The sequence below is a fragment of the Zingiber officinale genome, chromosome 1A (genome assembly GCF_018446385.1).
Source record: "Zingiber officinale cultivar Zhangliang chromosome 1A, Zo_v1.1, whole genome shotgun sequence".
In the NCBI taxonomy this organism is placed as follows: Eukaryota; Viridiplantae; Streptophyta; class Magnoliopsida; order Zingiberales; family Zingiberaceae; genus Zingiber; species Zingiber officinale.
The window spans coordinates 41,933,228-41,958,613 of NC_055987.1; the positions used below are offsets into that span (position 1 = coordinate 41,933,228).

General features: G+C 36.7%; 3 protein-coding genes and 1 pseudogene across 3 annotated transcripts; 1 reads left to right on the forward strand and 3 right to left on the reverse strand.

Annotated features, from left to right (window-relative positions):
* Positions 1 to 260: 260 nt before the first annotated feature.
* Positions 261 to 1,772, reverse strand: LOC121997670 (transcription factor IIIA-like). The gene is made up of 4 exons (XM_042552217.1): positions 1,710 to 1,772; positions 1,355 to 1,600; positions 577 to 720; positions 261 to 428 (listed from the first exon to the last, which is right to left on the reverse strand). Exons 1-4 carry the CDS (start codon positions 1,770 to 1,772, stop codon positions 261 to 263), a joined length of 621 nt encoding a protein of 206 aa, XP_042408151.1.
* Positions 1,773 to 1,871: 99 nt separating this feature from the next.
* Positions 1,872 to 3,629, reverse strand: LOC121997675 (annotated as a pseudogene).
* Positions 3,630 to 10,633: 7,004 nt separating this feature from the next.
* LOC121997684 (brain acid soluble protein 1-like) lies at positions 10,634 to 11,849 on the reverse strand. The gene is made up of 2 exons (XM_042552241.1): positions 11,471 to 11,849; positions 10,634 to 10,647 (listed from the first exon to the last, which is right to left on the reverse strand). Exons 1-2 carry the CDS (start codon positions 11,847 to 11,849, stop codon positions 10,634 to 10,636), a joined length of 393 nt encoding a protein of 130 aa, XP_042408175.1.
* Positions 11,850 to 15,693: 3,844 nt separating this feature from the next.
* Positions 15,694 to 16,525, forward strand: LOC121997694 (uncharacterized protein ycf23-like). Its single transcript, XM_042552252.1, has 5 exons — positions 15,694 to 15,777; positions 15,857 to 15,916; positions 16,008 to 16,097; positions 16,175 to 16,282; positions 16,358 to 16,525. The coding sequence occupies exons 1-5, from the start codon at positions 15,694 to 15,696 to the stop codon at positions 16,523 to 16,525; spliced, it is 510 nt and encodes a 169-aa protein (XP_042408186.1).
* The last annotated feature ends 8,861 nt before the right edge of the window (positions 16,526 to 25,386 follow it).

Genomic DNA, 25,386 nt, shown 5'->3' on the forward strand with positions numbered 1-25,386 from the left:
TCAATTTCAACTCTGGAGTACTTGAGATTTGTAAACTGTAAAAACACATAAATAATATATTAGTAAACCAAGACTAAAAATCATAGTTGAAAAAGTAGTAAGAGCACCAGGTAACAAGATAACTAATTTGAATGCTTAAATTAGAAGCAAAACTCTGCTTGCACAAAACTCAAATTAGAAGCAAGGAAAAGAGTTGGGTAGAAGGGAAAACGAAACTCTGCTTGCACAAAAACAATCACCTGTTCTATTTCGTCCCACCATCAAAACTCTGCTTGCATCATGTTCCGGAGAACAATGTACATAAGCGTTGATGCTTGCTCAGGTGAAACAATCCTCTTCTTGCAGAAAGATCCGATAGAAGGACACTTTCTTTTCCGTCCACCTCGTGGCCGTGACTGCCACTGCTCGTCGATTTCTAGGAAGTCACCCTGCAACAAGAAGCTCAATGCAACTCAGAATTCATGCAAACCTAGATTAAATATTTGTTCAGATTCAAACAAAATTCAAAATTGAATTTTCTAACATTTCAGATCACCATGTCAAGTCTAGTAGATAAATCTTAGACTAGACACTTACTTGAATGTAACTGTGCACACCAGATTTTTCATGGTTATCCCTAACATGCTTGTAGGGAAATTTCTTCCCACATTCAGAAAATCTACATGCAAATGGACGAAGATTTTGATGGACTGCTTTTATGTGCTGTCTGAGATTTGATACCTGCAAGGCGCAAAAACTATACTTTATAGTTACTAAATAGAAGATTGATTGCTTATCCCAAAATAAATTAAGTGATGCATATGAGAAGAAAAAAAGGGTGATCTTCCAATAAATTGTCCTTATCAACAAGTGTGCATTTATGCAATTAATAATGAATGTGGTAAAAGGCCATTTGAACATCTATTTTAACTGCCTACACACTTCAAGCCTGTGTTAAAAAAAGCTCAAATTACCTTTGATCCGTTCATATCTAATAATTGTCTTTGCCTAGGTGTTTTAAGCTTCTGTTAAAAAGGCTCAAATTAGACATCTCCATGATCTTTACCTTTGATCCATTCATATTCAATAATTGTCTCCTAGTTCAAGAACTGCTTCTAATACAGGAAAATCAACCTCAATAACAGTTTCAGCATGTCTTAGTCTCTTGCAAAGAGGTTAAGCTTCGAACAATGTCCTAACCAAATTCCTAATGGCGCACAAATTGGGATGCAGACATATTATGGTTTTATTTGGTCATGATTTTCACCTCATCCTATTAACTGAAAAAGTGCTACTAGATTGCCTCCAAATAGCAATTAAGCTTTGACGGCCTGAGAGACAGAAAATCGATAACATCACAAAATTCAGGTCTTACATTTGAAAAGGTGCGTTCACAACTTTCAAAGTTACATTTTGTCCTCTCAGTCACCTCATTTGCTTCATGCATGTGTTCATGTCGTTTAATATTCTTCTTCAGCTGTTTTGTTCCACAAATCACACAATCAACATAAAGGTGAGAAGTTTTGATATGTTCTTTAAGGCATTCTGCATTTGTGAATGTCTTCATACATCCAGGTTCATTGCTAACGACTTCCACATATTCCAATATATAAACAAAATGCTAACATTGAATATATATTCCTTAATTAGCACATAAAACTTTGAACATGCTTTAAATATCTGAGACACAAATTTCAATATGAAGATGAATTTGACATGCAATCGAGTACCTGATCAGAAATGTAGTAACGGTTTCCAGACAAAACAAGATGAAAACCATACTTGCGTAACATTAGTGGGATGGAAAGCAAATAGCAGTAGGAGCAACTTGCTGCAACGACGAACACCAGAGCAATTTCATATAGTTATCTAGCCGAGGTGAAAACCCAAACTTATTATTATCTTTGAATTTAGCGCCATCATATCCTTTCTTGACCTATCTCCTTTGTTGGTAAAATTTAGTTAAACTCCAAGTTGTTCTAAGAGGATTGGAGAGAACTGAACAACACCTGAAATTTCTCCCAATTAATGTTCTCCCAGTTAATTAACTCGGCATTCGGTGAAAGAGTGAAAAAGAGACCAATTCCCAGCACAATCACCAAAACACTACCCTTCATGCAGCCAAAATTACGTGTTAACTTCATCAAAATTGTCTTGCAGTACTTGTCAGCTTCTTTGATGGATGCTACTTGGTTGGGGTCTGTGTTTCTTGACAGGGCATCTTCATTCTTTGATAGAGAAAATAAGAAGAAAAAGATTCTGATCAGCAACTAAATTTTGAAAAACACTGTGCAACTAAACCTGACCACATCTAGATACAAGTGCAACAAATAAGTAAATTTATCATATCATGCACACGATAGATGCCAAGGATGGAAATCCAAAAATTGTGAGCTTCGAATGACTGAACTTGGACAAGAAAATTAGAAATATTTGATAGTAGCTATACTTACTTTAGCCCTCAAATGCTTAAGTGTTACTTTGAGAGTGTCGGGGGAAATTTTGCCCGAGTAATTTCGCCACTCAGTGGAGAGTTTCCGAAGAACAATAATTGTCGCACCAACATTCTCTACATAGAGTTTTTCCTTCATGATACAATAGTTAAAGCAGTTAGAAAGGTTTACAAAATAATAAAAGCTATAAATAGCACGTTTGAAGAACAACTCACCCACTGTTTATATCACTCAGCATTCTGAGTCAAACACCAGATGAACAAATCCGTCGCTTCCTTTGTTAGCTCGGAATTATCTGTATATAAGTTCCATGTTAAGTATAGTCATACTATAAAAACATCAGCCTAGGACACATAATAATGCAACATCTCAATTATACTTTCTTGAATCGCTTGGATGGAAAAAGGCAAAAGCTGTTGTGATGCTTGCTTTGTGGTTTTGGTACCAGAACCAGTAAGAGCCAACTCTTTTAGAGTAGGATAAAACGTCTCAAATCTTTCAGTTGCCTGCAGAAAGATATATTAGGAACTCATTGTAAAATTTTATGCAATATGGATATCTTCCATGGAAATAGGCAAACCTTGACTCGAGCTGTAGAAGCAGGAAAAGTCGCCCGCATGAGTAGATCAAGTACAACAGGTGGTACTATGCGTTCCCCCTTCCGAACAGCGCCATTTAATAGAATAGTTCAAGCTTTTGGTCCAGAGAGAATCCTGAAATAAAGCCAGAAAGTAGCTTTTGACTAAAGCAATAAATAGAAACAAAAGGATAAGAGTATCAGCATTGCCTCATGACAAACCTTTCGACCAATTGCAGCACCAAGTCCCTAGACTGTGGGTTCACATTTGATTTCCCACAAACTACAGGAAATAGGAAATGCGACCAGATGTACATGCCGATAATCAGATCGGCCGCCCATGTCGCCGCTCCACCGCCTGCCTTGAACGTGCATCGCCTCGTACCCCTCCCCCTCGAACCACCGCTCCCGCTCCAGGTGGCGGCAAAGGGGGAGCCGTCGGAAGGGCGCCGACGAAGGCGAGGTCGTGATTGTCGGAGAGGTAGATCTGGCGCAGAAGGGGAGATAGCAGGAGGGGAGGGATAGGAGGAAGTAAGTCGATGCCCCTTCTGTGTACGAGCTCCTGGATCTCGGTGCTGTTCTCTCTTCCTTCGGATTCCCTCACGTTGCCGACCAACCATGCCATGGTGGTCGTGGGCGTCCTCTCGTTGTTCGGATCTCGTCGGCCCCTACCTTAGCTGAGAAGAGCGAAGAGAGGAAGGAGGAGGAGGAAGAGAGGATCGGACGAGGAGGCAGAACGAAACATCGATCCAAGAAGGGGCGTCGATCGAAGGGGAAGAAGGAAGGGGCGTCGATCGAAGGGGAAGAGGTAGATGAGGCTCGGAGGTTTAGGTTTAGGTTTAGGCTGAGAGAAGGGGTGCGATATTGGTTTAGGTTTGGAGGGAACTTTGTGAAGTGTTGTAAATTTTGGCTGGTGGAAAAATTAAATTATTTTTTTTGGTTCATTAACACCGGGTTTTAAAAACCGCTGTTAAAATCAGTGTCTATTAATAAAAAAAAGGTGCTCATAGACATCGGCTAAAAAACCGATGTCTATGAGCGAAAATCTGTGCTCATAGACACCGGTTTTTAGAAAAACCTGTGTAAAATACTCAAAGACATCGGTTTTTGCTTAAAACTGTTGTTGTTCCACCAATGTCTATGAGGGTTTTTCTTGTAGTGTGAGTTTAAGATAAATATTATATACATATGGAATACACGTTCAAATAAGAAATTTTATTTATTCAATAAATAATACAATATCTAAGGCGATTGCATTAGGACATCTCTCAAATATAATAATTCCTATATCTCTCATCTAAATCTTGAATCGGTCGAGTGCATTGTAACAACTATGGTTTCATAGCTACTACAATTACAACTAATTTATAGTTGTAACATTAGTTGCTACAACTATTGTAAGGATCTTGAGCGCAAAACATTTGTCTATGTCTCCTATGTATTATTGCTACCCAAGTGATGAGAATGTTGAGATCTGACCTAGTATATCTATGTCTGTTATCTTGTATAGCTCAATTCTTCTATCCTTGATATATAGATTGATCAATGAGGCATAAATCTTGTCATCCTCTTATCAATCTTTGTGTTTCTTGATCTCTAAGTAGACACACTCAATCAAATAAACTCAATATCTCATATTGACTAACTTGAGCATGGTCATGTATTCTTGTGTCCTACTTAATCAAGGGACCACAGATATCACTTCCTTCATATGGAATAGATAGAGTCCATCTACATCACTCACATCTCTCCGTATAACTTAATGCATACCCAGTGATCAACTTTAGAGTCCACCTTGTTGCAGGTTGCGTTTGACGATACCAAAGTACATAACTCCTTATGTAGGGAATCGTAATGACTTCAGGTCTAAGGACTATTCATACCAATAGTCACTATAAGAATGTTTATGACACTCATATAATGATCCATGAAACATCTTATGGCGTGTTAATTCAGTACATATTCTCTAATATATACTCATGTGTTAACGTGATATCTCATATCCATAACTTGTGGGATTAAGTTATCAATTGGCCTACATGCTAGTCTCAATGCATCAATATTATCCTTGCATGTTAATGCTTGACCAAGAATAGTTAAGAGTAGTATCTATATATATCTACAATCTCCCACTATCAATTCAATCAATTGATATGTTGTAGACTAGAACCTACTACCCTAGGACATTACTATATTTATTCATCTAGCATAGATCTAAAGTAATATAATAACCATTATATTTTATTAATAAAATATGATACAATCTGTCCTAAGTCAATCAACTCTTGATTGGCTCTTAGAGATTACATTAACAATCTCCTTATGTCACTAGCGTCAATCACTGAATATATCTAATATCCAGTGACCTAGCGTGACCATCATACTTCCTCTGTACAAAAGCCTTGATCAAAGGATCCACAATGTTAACATCAGTCGAAACTCTACGTGGTCTCACATCTCCTCTATCGATGATCTCTAGAATGAGATGGAACTGCCATAATATCTAATACCCAGCACCACCATTTAAGTAAAATATGCATATCCTGGCTACAATCTAGAATTATCATTGTCAGTTTAGAAGCATGCATCGCTGTAACCCTTTATAGCGAGCTCCTCATCACTTCCAAATATTAAGAAATGTTCTTTCATGCTTCTCAAGTACTTTAGAATATTCTTAACTGTTGTCTAATGACTTTCACCTGGATCTAACTAGTATCTACTCATCATGCTTAATGCATATGAAATATCAAGGTGAGTATAAAGCATTGCATACATGATAAACCCTATAACAGAAGCATAAGGAATCTAATCTATACGATCTCTTTCTTCTTTATAAAAGGGGCATTGAGCCTTTGAAAGGATCACACCATGTGACATCGGCAAAAATCCCTTCTTGGAATTTTGCATAGTGAAACGATTAAGCACCTTATCAATATATGTATTTTGACTTAAACCAAGCAATCTCTTAGATCTATCTCTATAGATCTTGATGCCTGAAATATAGGCTTCTTCACCTAAGTCCATTGAGAAATAATTCCCAAGCCAAGTCATCATAGATTGTAGTGTAGGGATATTATTTTCAATGAGAAGTATGTCATCAACATACAATATAAGAAAGATGGCTATGCTCCCACTAACCCTCTTATAGACACAAGGTTCATCTTCATTCTTGATAAAACCAAACGCTTTGATTGTATTATCAAATCAAAGATTCCAACTTCTAGAAGCTTACTTTAATCCATATATGGATCTTTGTAACTTACATACCTTTCTAGCATGCTTTGGATCTACAAAACTCTCAAGTTGTGTCATGTACAGATCCTCAGTAGATTTCCGTTAAGAAATATAGTTTTGACATCCATTTGTCAGATCTCATAATCATAGTAAGTTGTAATAGCAAGCATGATCCGAATAGACTTGAGCACTACAACCAGTAAAAAGGTTTCGTCATAGTCTATACCATGAATCTGCTTGAATCTTTTAGCCACCAATCTACCTTTATAGGTATGCATAAGATCATCCATGTCAATCTTCACTTTGAAGACCCAGTTACACCCAATGGATTTTATCCCTTCAGGTGGATCAACCAAAGTTCATACTTGGTTAATATACATGGATTATATTTCAGATTTCATGGCCTCTAGCCATTTCTCATAATCGGGGCCCTGTACAACTTCCTAATAAGATGTAGGCTTGTTGATACCAATAAGAACTACATCACCATGGTCAGACAAGAGAAAAGAATATCTCTTAGCTTGACGATGGGTCCTATTAGACCTATGTAGAGCTTATTCTACTTGAATAGGTTGTTACTCCACAACTTCTTGTAGTGTAATAAAATCATGATCCACAACATCTTGTGGTACCTATTCAATTTCCATCAAGGCTTTGGTGCTAGTTTATGTATCTTGAATTTCTTCAAGATCAACTTTACTCCCTCTAGTTTTTCTAGAAATAAATTTTCTTTCTAGAAAGACATCATTTCTTACAACAAGCACTTTGCCTTGTGTGGATTATAAAACTAATATCCTTTAATTTCCTTAAGATATCCTATAAAATAGCATTTATCATATTTGGGTCCTAGTTTATCTGAGATTTAGCATCAAACGTAAGCCTCACATCCCAAAATTTTCATGAAAGACATCTTTGGGACTCTTCCCAGTCCATATCGTATATGGTGTCTTTATGACTGCCTTAGATAGAACACGGTTAAGTGTGAAAGTAACCATCTCTAGAGCATATCCCCAGAAGGAAATAGGAAAATCTATATGACTCATTATTGATCATACCATATCCAATAAAGTACGATTTCTCCTTTCTGATATACCATTCTACTGTGGTGTTCTAGGTGGGGTGAGTTGAAATATGATCTTAAACTCAACAAGATGGTCACAAAACTCTTGGCTAAGGTATTCCCCTCCTCAATCTGATCGAAGCATCTTAATATGCTTTCCAAGTTGGTTTTATACTTCATTCTTGAATTCTTTAAACTTTTCAAAAGATTCAGGCTTGTGTTTCATGAGATACACATAGTCATATCTACTAAAATCATCAGTAAAGGTAATGAAGTATTGATAGCCTCCTTTAACTACTATATTGAAAGGGAGTATACATCAATATGTATGAGTGCTAACAAATCATTAGTTCTTTCGTTGTGTCCACCTTTGGGTTTTAATGCATGAGACTTACCCTTGCCTTTAGCCTGGGTTTTACCCTTACCTTTGGGCTGTCATTTATCTTTACCATTTTGCACCATCAAAATAGGTCTAGGATTTACCTTATTAAGGTTAAGTTCAACAGTTCTCAACATGCTCAACATCTCAAGTAATGACTTGTCAATTTCATTCATATTATAGTCATGATAAATTGACTATAGCTCTTAGGTAACGACTACAAAAATAAGATCAATGGTCAATTCTTGGCCCAAAGGAAATCTCAATCTTTTAAGATTCTAAACGTACTCAATTATTTTAAGTACATGAGTTCCTACGAGACTTCCCTCTTGCATCTTGCATTGAAACAGGGCTTTGGATATCTCAAACCTCTCATGCCTTGTTTTCCCCTGATACAATTATCTAAGATGTTCAACAATAATTTGAGCATCCATGTTCTCATGTTGCTTCTAAAGCTCAGAGTTCATGATTGCAAGCATGAGGCATGACACATCTAATGCATCATCTTGATGCTTCTTATAAGCATCCTTATCCACATGAGTAGCAGTGGTGGCGGGTGGTTCAGGAATAACTTGCTCTAGCATGTATAGTTTTCATTCTTACTTGAGGACAATTCTTAAGTTGCTGTATTAGTCTAAGAACTTAGCTACATTAAGCTTGTCCTTATCAAGGGAAGATCACAGAGAGAGAGTATTTGATATACTAGATGACATAGTGATCTACAAAAATAAAATATAGAAATAAGTATCATATTCAGATCATTTAATTAGGTCTTTAATTAAATAATTCTTCCACTAAATTAGAAAGCTTGCTAGGAGCAAGAAATGACATTCAAGTGAGCCAAGATCTATATTATACATCATCTTGAGTTAGCTTTAGTTAATCGCCCAAGACTTAGTACAACTTAGGTAGGTAACGTTTACCAATTACATCATATGTAACTCTTGTATAGTTAGGTGAATAAGACTATTTGTTCATTTACCCATCTTATGAAATTCATATTATAACTCATCTTGAGTTAGCTTTGGCTAATCACCCAAGACTAGTATAATTTAAATTACATCATATGGGATATGCCTCTAAGGTCTCAATCCAATTGAGGTAACTTAGTTAAGTCACAACCAAAATTCAATAGTTAGACATCATAATTGTCCTATCACACTCTACCAAGATAAATCGAGTCACTCTGCTTTGACAAAACCTAACTACAATTGATTAAGCTAGTAGTGAGTATTAAACTTTGGTAGGCATCTGAAAAAGACCTAATTACGATTAAACTACATATGCATCGCATACACTCATGGCATACATCAACATATATGCTAAATAAAACATGACATGGTTATGGCCCCATCAACTATTATCTTCTCAAGCCAATGAGAAGATCAAAATGTCAACCTAGGTAAAAGCATCTTCTCCAAGTGCTTCATTAGTTATCGTGTGTTGTTGTCCTTCTTCCTTTTTCACCATCGTCTAGTAAACTAGTTCTTTTCCAAATTTGTACATTACAAAACCTAAAAAAACCTCAAGTTACATCTGAGGGTAGTCTAAATTTATAACAAGAATGAAAAAGATGAAGACGTGACATGCAGACCATATTATGAATTACAACATACACACACACACACACACACACACACACACACACACACACACACACACACACACATCCAATCACATTGGAGTTAAGGGTCATAACCATGCACTGTATCATATAACATTCACAATATCTTTATAACATAAAATCTACTATAATTACAACAAAGAATTATGAGTCACAACAGCACAGCAGGCGGGGGTCAAGGGGGTAGCACCCCTTGCAGGGGTGAGGGGCAGTGCTCCCGACGTAAAATTATTTTACATACTCATTGTGTGAGTTGCTGTCATACCCGAGATCCTGCTACCCACAAAAGTGAGACCTTGCTGTCCACAATAGTTTAGCCGAGATCATGCTGTTCACAATAGTTTGGCCGAGATCTTGTTGTTCACAACATAAATTGTTTTGTTCCCAACAAAACAATGACTCATAATCATGTAAATCATAGTAATCATCTCATGTAATTTCTATATCATATATAAAATTCTAACTATAACTTAGTATATGCCTTCGCAAGTGGCTCTGATACCACTATAAGGATCTTGAGCATAAAACAATAGAGTTTGATGTTATTTCTAGTATAGCAAACCCAATAGACCTCTATTGTGATAACAATGGGACTATTGCATAGGCTAAGGAACCTTGCTCTCATCAACGATTCAAACACATACTATGGTGATTTCATCTCATTTGAGATATCATTGATAGAGGAGATATGAGGATATGCAAAGTACCGATTGATGCTAACATTGTGAATCCCTTGACCAAGGCTTTGGCACAGAGGAAACATGATAGTGACACTAGGTCTATGGGTATTAGATATTTCAGTGATGGGCACTAGTTCTAGTGGAAGATTGTTAGTATTAGCCCTAGTACCAATCATGAGATGATTAACAATTGCACTTTTGTATCATATTTCATTAATTAATAAAAGACAAAGTTTGTTATTATATTTACTTCAGTTCAATGCCGAAGAAATAAGTATAATAATGTCCTAGGGTAGTAGGTTCTAGTCTACAACATATCAATTGATTGAATTGATTGTGGGATATTGTAGATATACATAGAACACTAATCTTAACTATTCCTAGTTAAACATTAATATAAAAGAACAATATTAATGCGTTGAGACTAGCATATAGGTCAGCAGATGACTTAAATCTCATAAATTATATATATGAGATATCAGGTTGACACATGGGTATATATTAGAGAATATGTACTGAATGATCTACTATAAGAATGTTTCATGAATCATTATATGAGTGTCATAAATATTTTTATAATGACTATTAGTATGTATATTTCTTAGACCTAAAGTTAGTACAATTTCCTACATAAGAGTACTTTGATATCAGCAAATGCCACCTGTAATAAGGTAAACTATAAAGTCAATCACTGGGTATACAATAGGTTATATAGAGGGATGTGAGTGATGTAGATGAGATTTATCCCTTCCATATGACGGAAGCGATATCTGTGGGCCCTTTGATTAATAGAACATAAAAATATATGGTCATGCTCAAATAAGTCAATATACGATATTGAGCTTATATGTTTGAGTGTGTCTACTTAGAGATCAAGAAATACAAAAATTGATAAGAGGATGACACGGTCTATGACTCATTAATCAATCTAGATATCAAGAATAGAACACTACAAGAATTTTTGCATTCAACAACACCCAATAGACAACGCTTTTTAATAAAAACGTTGTCGTTCTTTGTTTTACAACGCTTTTAGTGAAAAGCGTTGTCTATGGTATTTACTTTTTACTAAAGACAACGGTTTTTAATGAAGTGTTGTCTTTAGTGTTGTTGTTTATGGTCAAAGACAACATTTTTTTAAAAAACGTTTTTTAAAGTGTTGTGTATGTTTCCCCTAAACTCACTTAAAATAAATTCGCAGCCCTCGCTTTGCTAAACTCTAAACCCTCAACGCGCGCGCGCCTTCTCCTCACCACTCCTCTCCACGAGTTCTCCTCTCCACTCCTTTCCACGAGTGCCTTCTCCTCTCCTTCTCCTCTCCACGAGTGCCTTCTCCTCTCCACTCCTCTCCACGAGCGCCTTCTCCTCTCCACGAGCGCCTTCTCCTCTCCTTGCCGCGTGATCTCCTCTGAACCCTAATCTCGACCCAAACTCCTCACGCAAAACTCCTCACGCCAGCCCAACTCCTCCAAGTCGACCCAAACCCTCAGTCTCTTCCGCTTCCTCCTCTTTCTCCCTCTCCTCCGCCTCCCCCTTCTCCTTCGCTCCCACCGCCGCTGGCGCCGCCTCATCTTCCGCCACTGGTTTCTCCCTAGGCGCTTCTTCCTCCGCCGGTTCCTCCCCATCTCTCTTCGGCCTCTCAACCTTTGGCTCCTCATCGGCCGCATCCTCAGCCTTTTCTACCTCCAGTCTTTTCTCGACGTCTGCTCCATCTTCCGCCGCTTCTACCTTCAGTCTTTTCCCGCCATCTGCTCCATCCTCCGCCTCTACTACCTCTAGTCTTTTCTCGCCATCTGCTCCATCCTCCGCCTCTACTACCCCCGGTCTCTTTTCCTCGCAGGCGGTCTCTTCTCCCAAACCCATCCCTTTTCCCTCAGCATCCGCCGCACCTTCCGCTTCCTCAAGCCCTAATTTTGGTTTTGGATTGGGGGCTTCGACTCCCAACTTCGGCTTCGGTTCGTCTTCCACTGCTGCCTCTCCGTTGTTTGGTACTTCCGCTTCCCCTCCGGCGCCGGCCTTGTCCTCGGCTCAGACACTGTTTGCTTCGTCAGCTAGTGCCGCACCTTCGGTGCCTTCGTTTGCTACGTCCTCATCTCCCCCCGCCTTTTCTGTGCCGACGACGTCTGCTCCAGCTCCATCCTTCGTATCCCCGTTTCCTGCCTCCTCCTCTGCGTCCCCTCTATTCTCTTCTTCTGCTACCGCTACCTCCTCTCCTGCCATCACCAGCATTTCGACCTCTCCTTTCTCCTTTGGAAGTGGCAGTTCCTTTGCTCCGAGTTCGTTCGATGCCGTGTCGTCTGGTAGTACTACTTCGTCCTCACCTGTTACTACCACGTCCACCTTGGCAACTGGCTTTTCTTTTGCGACTCCGACATCTGCTGTGTCCCAACCTTCCTTTGGGTTTACCAATGCTGCTACATCAACTCCCTCCAGTGCATCTATGTTCTCCGCTCCTACTGCTGCAAAGCCTTCAACTCTGTCATTTGGATTTGGGGTGCATGGGACAATTCAATTGATGACAAAGGCAGTTGCTCGGTGAAGTTTCATCAGAAGAATATTGAAGAAGATGACGTACAGATTGTGGGTAAAGACGAAGTTTTACAGGTAAAATATAAGTTATAGTGATATTCATTATTATTATAGCATTATAAACTAAATATAATCAACATGTTTTTTTTTTAATATTTTAGGGTCAATCAGTTGCATTGACATTGGAATCTTGCTCAAATATTGCTGCATATGGTACAATTGTTTGTTTCAATGGCATGGAAAAAATGCTTCATGGTATTCCATTTCCCAAGAATTGCATTCGAGTCTCCATTGATCAAGCAGTGGACAAATCCGCTCCTTTGCCATATCCAATTCCAAGTGAATGTGAAGTAATTGGTGATGCCATAGGAACTGTTGTGGCTTGGCCTGAACAGCAGATTGTGAAGCAAGATGAGGTATATGAGATATTATATTTCTAATTATATTGTCACTTTATTATTATATTTCTAATTATATTGCCACTTTATTATTATTCAACCTAGCTATATCTAACTTGTTTATATTTGAAATTATTAGAAGCCTAGAAGGAAGAAGTTTGAACGAAAAAAATCAAAACCTACTTTGTCAACAAGTGTCCCAAGAGCATTACATATGTTATATTGTTACAGTAAGCATGCTCTAGATGGAGGAAAATGTATATCAATGTGCTTAGATAATGAAGTGTTTGATGAAGATTGTGAACTTTTTCTTGACCTTGAGGACATCAATTCTTTTTATCATTTGGAGTCATTTTCAGGAAATTTGATCGTTGCCTACATATGGTAAGTAAGTTTATTTAAGCAATTTCAGCAACTTTTTCATCACATGTTTGCTTCCCAATTTTAGCAACTTATTATGGTTTATTGTTACAATTTCACCAACTTATTATGAGTGATCATTATTTTTTAATCCACATGATTGTTTTGTATCTAAATTTTATTATTTAGTATCTAAATATTATTTTCTCAGTTGCAACTGCATTGCTTTACTTATGCTGGGAAATTACTGCATTGCTTTATGTTTGCTGGGAAATTCTAATATCTAGCAAGACAGAAAATCCCTGATTTGAACTGCAAGAAGTTTACTAATATTGTTGTGTGAACAAGTTTACTCTTGAAAAATTCAACTTCTAGTAATTTTCTCATACCATGTTATTCTCATTAAGTTAATAGTTCATCATTTCTATTGAGAGGTTTACTAATATCAATTGATGTGGTACACTTTACATAAATATAGCTCATTCATTTTCAACCGGCCTTTAATGTTTGCCTTCTGCCATTTGTTCTTCTAGACAGGAAGTACTTTGCTCATATCTTTTTTCTTGTATATTTTTAAGTATCTTAAATGTGCTTGTCCTCAAGAAATAAAAGAATTTGCATGTATACATTTCTGGTATGTTTAATATGCAAGACTGTTCATAGTAAGTTCTCATGTATGGATGTTACTATCATCAGCCATAACTTAGTGTTATGAGTGATCATTATTTTTTCCAACTTATTATGAGTGTTTTGTATCTAAATTTTATTATTTAGTATCTAAATATTTTTTTCTTTGCAATGATAGGTGTCTGTATAAAAAGATGGTGAAAGATACCAAGACAAAGAAATTCAGATTTATGAATCCTCACAAACTCCCATATCTGGCAAAAACGGCACAAGACAAATCAGTTAAGCTTGAAACCCTGAATCAAAGGGCAACTCTTTTAGCAGATAAGCTGACAAGTGCATCAACAGATCAACTAGTGTTAGTGCCATGTAATGTCGGGTAAGCAAGAAGTAAAACATCACTTTCAATTGCTTCCTTTCGATAATTTATTCAATTTTATGATCTAATCCTATGTATTTGCCTAGTTTCCATTGGAATCTTAGTGTTATTGAACCTTACAAGGATGCTATTTACTTTTGGATTCCCTAAGTTGCCGCATTCGCGATGACGATTCAAAATACGTAATGGAAATGTGAGTTCAGATTTCTTTTAGTAAATATTTATTATAATAAAAATCTTATTTAACAAATATTCTTAACGTATGAAGGGCCTTAAAATTGTTTAATTCAACCAAGGGAAGGAAAGGTAGGAAAAATGTTAAGTGGGAAGTAGTTAAGGTATGTGTACTTTTGTTTAACATATATTGTAATGTGTATAATTTTCATTAACAATTTGACTCTAATTACTATATATAGGCTCCTCAACAACCGGATGCGAAACAATGTGGTTTTTTTGTGATGCGATTTATGAGAGAAATTATTGAAGAAGTTGAGACTATTGAGAGAGATTCACTGCAATCAATAGTAACATTATTTAGCTTATCTCAAATTATTTGACATAAACTATTTAAAATTGCAAAGTGATCAGTGTTGATTATTTTTCCATTAACATAAATTGTGTATGCTCACAATTCACAAAAATAGGGTACTCTCGTGAACAAATTGATGAGGTTCGGTCCGAGTTGGCGGAGTGCATACAAGATCATATTTATGAATAGGTATGGAATGATAGTTGCCATAATTCTATTTAGATTTAAGTTCATGGAATGGTGGTTTTTTTGGTGGAATCATAGTTAATGCCAATTTTTTGATGCAGTGCATAGTTACCAGATCGACCTTGAGCAGTTGACCCCAAAGAAAAGTTGTCACTGAAGTTTAAAAACTTGTGAAAATTTTAGTGAATGATGATGTTTTGTGAATGATGATGTTTTGGAAAAATTGTCACTTAGGTGAAAGGATGTTTTCTGGATTAATATGCAAGTACAAAGCAATGTATTATATGTTATTACGTAAAGTTCCGTCAATGTAAATTATCTAGTTTCTTTATCTAGCTTTTGTTCCACTATTGGGTTTGTTTTTCTAATAATTACTCGTGCAACAAAATACTGAGCAAGAAGTTGTAGATCTTATAATCGTGTAAAGTAGAAAAAGTTAACTACTTCATTATGCTTTCATCTTAGTATTTGTATATTTGATTTGTCTTCTTTGAACCAGCTTCAAGTCAAAAAGCCAGATCCTCTAGATAGCTGTTAAAAATAAGGTATTATTTGGTTTGTCAGTGATCTTAATATTTGGTAATATTTGGTCTTTGATGCTCACGACAGAGTTCCAACGCTGCATGATTACCTTGTTCAAGCAGATTGCTCGCTGCCTCAGTAGCTCGCATTTTCAGAGTTCCACAGCTCTTCTTTCTTATGATGATCTTGTTCTTGCAGATTTGTGTTTCCTCTGTGGACCCTTTGGCATTTCCTTCTGCAGTGGAAGCAGGTGCCCAAATGGTTAGGATGCGATGAACTTGACTGGTTTCGATCGGATTGTCTGTCATACCAAACATTAAAATCCTTGTGCTAAATGCAGGTGGAAATTGGAAATTATGATTCTTTCTACGAGATGGGAATTCAGTTTTCCCCTGAACAGGTATATGAATCATGATCGTACTTTTCCTTGCAGTTCCTCGAGTATTTTCAGCTATTTCTATCTCGTCACTATTCTGTGGTGCCATTGTCAGATTCTAAAGCTCACTAGAGAAACTAGAAGGATTCTTCCATCCATTACACTGTCTGTAACCGTGCCACACATGCTTAGTCTCCCTGATCAGGTAGCTCATTTATTTCCTCGTAAACTGAGATTTGTCACTAACACAATCTCTCGTTGTTTTTTGTTCAATTTAAAAAGGTGAAGCTAGCAGAGTTGCTGGAACAGGAAGGTGCTGATATAATCCAAACTGAAGGAGGGAAATACTCAAGTCCATCAAAACCTGGTGTCCTTGGTTTGATCGAGAAGGTAACAACAGTACGAATAAGAAATCTTAGCACACTTGTGATGAAAAATGTGATATTTTTCCTCTTTAAAATGTAGGCCACACCAACGCTAGCAGCTGCATACTCCATTTCCCGAGCAGTTCAGATTCCAGTTATGTGCTCATCTGGATTAAGCGCTGTCACTGCACCTATGGCTTTAACAGCAGGAGCAGCTGGTGTGGTATGCGTTCTTTTGCTTTCTAATCTAATCATTATCTGCTACTAGTGAAAGAAATATAGACTCTTTCAGATTCTCTTGTGTTCTTGATTATCTGCTACTACTTCATTGTCAGAAGTAGTTGAACACTAACACTTGGACGCCAACATTTTTGAGTTGGCGCCTAGATTTGACCATCTAACAGACACGGCTAAAGGATCAACTTCTATGAACACCCTTAATAACTTATACAGATATTTGTGAACAATTAGGTTGGTGGCTATCATTTATCCTCCCTTTTTGTTGTTTTTTCCATGTACCCAATGCAGCTTTCATTTCAAAGGTTCCAAGCTGATGAACAAGGATGGGTGGACACAATCAAGTCAATGCGATTTGGAGGAGCTGTCAGGATTAGTACCATGGATTGGCTTGGGCAATCTCAATATTTGCGTCAAACTGTCTTCTGGCCTTCCCTATCATCTGCAGTATCTGAGGTATACTATGCACATTTACCGTGAATTTTCCTTATTGAGCTTGGGCTAGTGACGGTTATGAATGTATTTTATTTCAAGAACCGTATAAGCAAGTGTTCGTGCATCTAGTTTTATAACAATGCACTTCGTATCTTTGATCTAAAAAGCTTCTGAAACAAGTCATCTTCTCCAAGCATGCCCTGGTCAACATGCTAGTCACCTACTGGAGTCATTTCCTCGATGGCACGGATGAATACCTGAAATCCATCCTCTACTCCACCATTCTTTGCCACTCCTCAAGCCGAAACAACTGCAAAGGTAGAGTCAACATCAAGTATTACATTGTGCCTTGCTACAAGAAGACCGGGGCCGCAAAATCCAATAAAGACAGGTCAAACATCAAGTAGCATTTTGTAACTTATTCCTCTTAGGTTATATGCTTGGTTAATATATATGCTTAGAACTTGTAAAGACAGGTCAAACATTAATATGCTTGGTTAATATATCCATCTACAACACTCCCGCTTTTTCCTCTAAATATGATTTTCATTTAGCACAGAACTAATGCCAATTTTTTTATTTTGATGCAGTGTTTAAAGAGCTTGAGTAGAAGTTGGCCCTAAAGAAAACTTGTCAGTTACGATATAAATACACTTACGGTATGAATTACATGTATATATAACATTGACATATTATTTAGTATGAGATTTACATGTATGAAAGTTTTCATACAAAATTTCTTGATTGCCTACAACCCCAGGTGTGCTGATGACAAGTTGAAGAAGATGGCTCTAAGAGTGATAGCTGAAAGCCTTTCAGAAGAAGAGATTGTTGGACTTAAAGAAGCAATTCCATGCGATGGACACCAACAACAGCGGTTAGTCAATGATGAGGTATTGTAAAACTTGTGTGTTTGAAAAATTATTGTCATGAAGTTAAGGATAACTTGTATGATACAAATTTAATTTGTGGATCAATATGTATACATTTTGTTTGTATAATATAAAGTTTTATTTATTTGTTAAATAGTCTTATTATAAAAATGATTGTGGTTGTGGATATTCAATTATATGTAAATTTTGAGTATTTTTTATAATTTTTGCTATTTAATTAAGAAAAAAACTATTTTTTATAAATTTAAAAAGACAACGTTTTTAAGTAATAAAAGACAACGCTTAAAAAACAATGTCTTTGAGACCAACCACAACGCTTTTAAAGCGTTGTCTTTGATATGTGCATTTTTACAACAGCATCTTTAACAACGCTTTTTAAGAACGAATAGACAACGCTTAAAAAGCGTTGTCTTTGTGACCAACCACAACGCTTTTAAAGCGTTGTCTTTGATATGTGCATTTTTACAACAGCATCTATAACAACGCTTTTTAAGAACGAAAAGACAACGCTTAAAAAGCGTTGTCTTTGTGACCAACCACAACGCTTTTAAAGCGTTGTCTTTGATATGACTTTCTACAACACCATCTACAACATCACTTTTTTAGTACATACGACAACGCCAAAAAAGCGTTGTTGTTTAGCTTTTTTCTTGTAGTGGAAGGACTAAATCATACAAGATAATAAACATGGAAAGATTAAGTTAGCTCTCTATATTCTCACCACTTGGATAGCAATGATACCTGCTAGATGTCACTCATTATTTATGTATCTAAAATATTTTTAGAGATATTACCAACGTTACAAGAACCTATTGGGTTACATATAAAGAATAAGTTAATTTGGAGATAGGTTCATATGATGGATCATTGGATTAAGTCTAATCTAAATTAGACTCATTGAGTTAGACTCAATTTGATCAAATTATTGGATTAAGTCCAATTCAAACTAGATTCATTGAGTTAATTTGAATTAATGAGATGGTGACTCATTGAATTCAAATTGCATGAAAGAAGAGGAATGGTCAATATTGAAATTGATCATTCACTCATGAAGAAATATTGATTTAAATTTTTGAAGGAAGACCAAAAGGCTCTTGTCTTAATGGAGTGTTAATGCTCATTAAGTGTATTCATTGGATGAAGTACAAAAGGTCTTTTTCATCTCTTCTTCTTCTCTCTTCCTTCTCTTTAGGCCGAAACCTCCCTTGTGGTTGCTAGCACAACCTTGGTTGGTTTTCTTCTTCATGAGTTTGTGAGACAGACGGAAGGCTTGTTCGTGTGGATACCGATAGAGGCATAGACACGTGATCATGCTAAGATCTTACTGTCGGGAGTTCATATTTACGCAACAAAGGTATAACTCCCTTTAACAAACTTAGTATATGATTTTCTCCTTCGCATGGATTTTATGGAAGGATCTGTTGGATCGTAAGCGTTCGATAGAGGGGGGGGGGGGGTGAATATCGATAAATAAAAACGTTCGAAAAGAGTTACGCGCAGCGAAAATAAAAGGACAATGCTAACACAAGCTGGTTTTACTTGGTTCGGAGCCTGTGTCGACTCCTACTCCAAGGCCCGCACACAAGGGTGCTTTCGGTGGGCAATCATTAGCAGTTCAAAAATTGTTACAAATTAAAGTACATAAATGCTAATGAAACTAAAGCAAATACCGACAAGAATTTAACAAAAAGGAAAGGAGCGTGTTGTCGGAGATTTGTCAGCGTCGCAGGAGCGCAGAGTAGCAGAGCAAGCTGTAGAAGACTTTCTTTCAGTTATTGTTTTGAAGCTCCCCTCTGACCCTCCTTTTATATGAGGCTCGGGGCGCCCCGGATCCCTTCCGGGTGCCTTGGTGAGACGTGGCAGGTCCAACCAACGAGCTCCACGTGGCGACACGCGATCTGGATAAAATTCACCTCCCGGGTGCCCGGATCCCTTCCTGTAAGACAAGGTTAGTTTGAGACAAATAGATAAGGTATATCCTACAAAACAAAGTGTTAGCACAGTTTATACGTTTAATATAAAAAGTATGACTTAGATTCCGTCTTTCCGAGACTAGAATCTAGTCACGATCTCGACTTAGATATCTGAAATGGATCTAAGCCGGATCAACGCCTAATGTTCCCTTCCCGGGAACGCGTCCTCACAGTCACTCCCCTCCAGTGACTTACCTTACTTACTGTTGGAGTGTCTACTGAAAGTCTAAGCTTTGTAAACATTTATTATAAATAAAGAATCACATTTGGTCTAATTGTCTACATTTGTTTGTAGTTGTTCATTTAATTTATATTGTAGATAACATAGTATGTGGTGTCACATACAGAAGATGATGTTATCAGTACCTTATAAATTATAAACAGTAGCTCACGACCAAAATGGAAAAGGAACAAACCATTAGAAGGTCGTAGTGTAATTAGGTATTAGTTTATCTTGACTATATAATTACACTAGTACACTCAGAGTGTATTGAGTAGGACCATTTGAGGTCGTTTCTTTTATACTGACTTTATAAAGGAACAAAGACCTCAGTTATTATGGAAGTGTGTGCTCTTAATCCTAATATAATAACAAGCACATATATTTGATATTTATTTCTTTAATTTATCAATGGGTGAGATTTAGTTCGTTGAATCAATAAACCCGATAAGTTGGGAAATGGTATCACTTATAGTGTGTTGTTGATTATAGAAGGAAACTGTGTCCTAGAGATACTAGGTTGATAATGTCCTCAAGAGGAGCTCATAAAGATTGTCATGTTAAACCCTGCAGGTGGACTTAATCCGACATGACAATAAGGTTGAGTGGTACTACTCTTGGACTTAGATATTAATTAAATGAGTTGTCAGTAACTCACTTAATTAGTGGACATTCGATATCTTAAACACAGGGAGACTAACACACTCATAATAAGAAGGAGCCCAAAAATGTAATTTGGGATTGGTGCGGTAGTTCAATGATAGTTCTCTAGTGGAATGAATTATCATTGATAAAATTAAGTTGTGTGTTCGAGGCGAACACGGGATGCTTAATTTTATCGGGAGACCAAAACCAATTCCTCCTCTCGGTCCCTATCGTAGCCTCTTATTTGTAGAGTTCTATACCCACCTATACCCACCTTCTATACCCACCTTCTATACCCACCAATAAGGGGCCGGCCAAGCTAGCTTGGGAACCAAGCTAGGGCCGGCCTAGGTATATTATTGGGTGGCCGGCCCTAGCTTGAACCCAAGCTAGTGGGGGCTGGCCAAATTAAATTAAAAAGGGATTTTAATTTTAATTTTTATTATTATGTGGAAGATATAATTTAAAGAGAATTAAAATTAAAATATCTCTCTTGTAAAAGATCTATAAAAGATTAAAGAAAGAGATTAGATCTCTTTCCTTATTTGTAGATTGGAGAGATGTTTTATTTTTTCTTTAAAAATTATTCACATGTTGATAAAATTAAAATTATAGAAATTTCCTTTTATCAACCATGAAGAGATTTTAAAGAGAAATTTTATTTTTTAAAATTTCCGGAAACAAATTAGGAAGTTTTAATTGTTGATTAAAACTTGTCCAATTTGTTCTCCAATGATGTAGCCGGCCATTGAAGATTGATTTGGAAAATTTATTTTATTTTTCTAAATTAAATCATGTCAAGGAAATTGAGGAAATTTTATTGTAATTAAATTTCCTAATTTGCATAGGCCAAGGAATATAAAAGAAGGGGTGAGGGTGCCTTCATGAGAAACAGCCTCTATTGTTTTCTCTCCCTCTTTTCCTTGGTGTTGTGGCCGGCCATCATCCTCTCCCTCTCTTCCTCTTGTGGTGGCCGAATACTTCATCTCTCTTGGAGTTCTTGTGGTGGCCGGATACTACTTGGAGAAGAAGAAGAAGAAGGAGAGAAAGCTAGCATCTCTTGGAGCTTGGTTAGTATTTTGGTTTTCTTCTTTGGTGAAGTTTTTCCTTTGTGGCCGAACCTTGCTTGGAGGAGAAGAAGGTGGTTGGTGGTTTCTCATCTCGGTAGATCGTTGCCCACACAACGTCCGAGGTTAGAAGAGGAATACGGTAGAAGATCAAGAGGTTTTTCTACAAGGTATAACTAGTAATTTTTATTTCCGCATCATGCTAGTTATTTATGGAAATAATACCAAATACAAGAGGCTTACGTTCTAGTATTTCGAATATATTTTTCGACGTTGTGTTCTTTTGTTTTCTTTCTTTTCCTTGTGATTTGATTGTTCTCTTTGGTTAACCTAAAGTTATTTTAGAAAATTAAATATTAGCTTTCTATTAAAGGTTTTGTCTAGTCGGTGGTGGTTGCTCCTATATCCAAGAAGGTCATGTGCCTCGCCACGTCAGTACTGGGAACCTTTTATGGAAATTAATATTTAATGGAATTAATAACTTAAGGAGACTTGGGTCGAACGTGTTAAGTTCCGCAGGAGATCCAAGTCAAAACCTAAAAGAACAAATAGATTAAGTTTTGGATCAAACGTGTTAAGTTCCGCAGGCGATCCAAAATTTAATTTAAAAGAACACATGGTAGCTAGGAAAAGGTTCAGACCTTTGTACAAAATTTTTGTACAGTGGAACCTCTAGGTTTTCTGAGTAGCAACCAACACTTACGTGCCAGACGTCCGATCATCCCTTCGACCCATCTGGACTTCTTGCCAAGCGTCTGGTCAGCCCGTTGACCCGCTTGGACTTCTCGCCAGCTATCCGGTTAGCCCGTCGACCTAGCTAGACTTCTTGCCAAGCGTCCGGTTAGCCGGTCGACCCGCTTGGACTTCGTGTCAGACATCCGGTCAGCCCGTCGACCTGTCTAGACTTCGTCTGCACACTCGGTCAGAGTGTTAGATCACAACAAACGTAACTTAACCTGATTTATCATTCATCAAAACCTGAGTTAGACCGTTAGTGCTAACCGCACCAACAGGATCTAGTTAGTTTTTTCGCTGCATATTTAGCGCTCTAGATCCTAACAGTATAATCATCTTGACTTAGGTGAAGTAGCATATATTTTAGACATTAGGATATATAGATGGATCTAAAAGATTGCTTAGCATAAGCTAGAGTACATATATTAACAAGGTGCTTAATTGTTTTTCCATACAAAATTTCAAAAGGGGATTTCTATCAATGTCACATGGTGTGAGTCTTTCGAACACTCAATCCCTCTCTTCTAAGAAAAAAATGGATCGCATGGATTAGATTCCTTATGCATCTATTATAGGATCTATTATGTGCGTCATGCTTTGTACTCATCTAGATATCTTGTATGTGTTAAGCAGGATGAGCATATACTAGTCATATCCAAGTGAAGGTCGCTGGACAATTATCAAGAATATTCTTAAGTACTTGAGAAGAACTCAAGATTATTTCTTGATCTTTGGAGGCAATGAAGAGCTTACTGTAAAGGGATACACTGATGCTAGCTTCCAAACTGACAAGGATGATTCTAGATCATAGTCCAGGTATGTATTTTGCTTAAATGGTGGTGCTATGAGCTGGAAGAGTTCAAAGAAAGACACAGTCGCTGTTTCTAAAATAAAGGCCTAGTACATTGCTACTTCAACTATAGAAAGAGAGGCTATTTAGATTAAGAAGTTTATTGCAAAGATTGGTGTTGTTTCTAGTATAGCGAACCCAATAGACCTCTATTGTGATAACAATAGGGCTATTACATAGGCTACGAAACCTCGCTCTCATTAGTGATCCAAACATATACTACGGTGATTTCATCTCATTGGAGAGATTATCGATAGAAGAGATGTGAGGATATGTAGAGTATTGATCGATGCTAACATTGCGGATCTTTTGACCAAGGCTTTGGCACAGATGATGGTCACACTAGGTCACTGGGTATTAGATATTTTAGTGATTCGCACTAGTGTTAATGGGAGATTGATAGTAGTATCAGATCCACTAACGAAGATGTATACTAAGTTTTAATTAGAATTTTATATGTGATATAGAAATTACATTAGATGTTTACTATGATTTGCATGATTATGAGTCTTTATTTCGTTGGGAATGAAACAGTTTGTGTTGTGAACAGCAAGATCTCAGCCAAACTGTTGTGAACAGCAAGATATCGACCAAACTATGAATCATAATTCTTTGTTGAAATCATAGTAGATTTTATATCATAAAGATATTGTGAATGTTATATGACATGGTGCATGGTTATGGCCCTTAACCCTAATGTGATTGGATATGTGTGTGTATATGTTGTAATTCATAATACAGCCTGTGTGTCGTGCTTTCATCTTTTTCATTATTATTGTAAATTTAGACTACCCTCGAATGTAACTCAAGGTTTCTTTAGATTTTGTAATGTATAAATTTGGAAAAGAACTAGTCTACTGGATGATGGTAAAAAGGCAGAAGGACAACAACACACGACGACAAAAAAAAGTACTTAGAGAAGATGCTTTTACATAGGTTGACCTTTTGATTTTTCTCATTGGCTTGAGAAGATCATGGTTGATGGGGCTATAACCATGTCACATTTTATTTAGCATATATGTTGATGTATTGCCATGATATGTCATGAGTGTATGTGATGCATATATAGTTTAATCATAATTAGGTCTTGTTCATATGCCTACCAAAATTTGGTATTCACTACTACCTCGATCAATTGTAGTCAGGTTTTTCCAAAGCAAATTGACTCGATTTATCTTGGTAAAGTGCGACAAGATAATTGTGATGTCTGACTATTAAACTTTGGGTGTGACTTAACTAAGTTACCTCAATTAGATTGAGAACTTAGAGGCATATCCCATATGATGTAATTCAAATTATACTAGTCTTGGGCAATTAGCCAAATCTAACTCAAGATAAGTTATAATATGAATTTCATAAGATGGTCAAATGAACAAATAGTCTTGTTCACCTAACTATACAAGAGCTACATATGATGTAATTGGTAAATGTTACTTATCTAAGTTATACTAAGTCTTGGGTGATTAGGCAAAGCTAACTCAAGATAAGTTATAATATGGATCTTATCCTACTTGAATGTTATTGCTTTCGAGTATAGAACTAGTAGTGTGGGTAAAACCACATCCATGACTTGCTCTTACATAGCTTTATAATTTAGTGAGAAAATCATTTAATTAAAGGCCTAATTAAATGATCTGAATATGATACTTATTTCTATATTTTATTATCATAGATCATCATGTCGTTAAATACATTCAATACACTATCTCTACGATCTGTCTTTGATAAGGACAATATTAATGCGTTAAGACTAGCATGTAAATCAACAGATGATTTAAATCTCACAAGTCATGGATATGAGATATCAGGTTTACACATGAGTATATATTAAAAAATATATACTGAATGATCCACCATTAGAATGTTTCATAGATCATTATATGAGTGTCATAAACATTCTCATAGTGACTATTAGTATGAATAGTCCTTAGTCCTGAAGTCATTACAGTTCCCTACATTAGGAGTTATGTACTTTGGTATCAGCAAACGTCACCTATAACAATATGGACTATAAAGTCAATCACTGGGTATGCAATAAGTTATGTGGATGACTATGAGTAATGTAGATGGGATC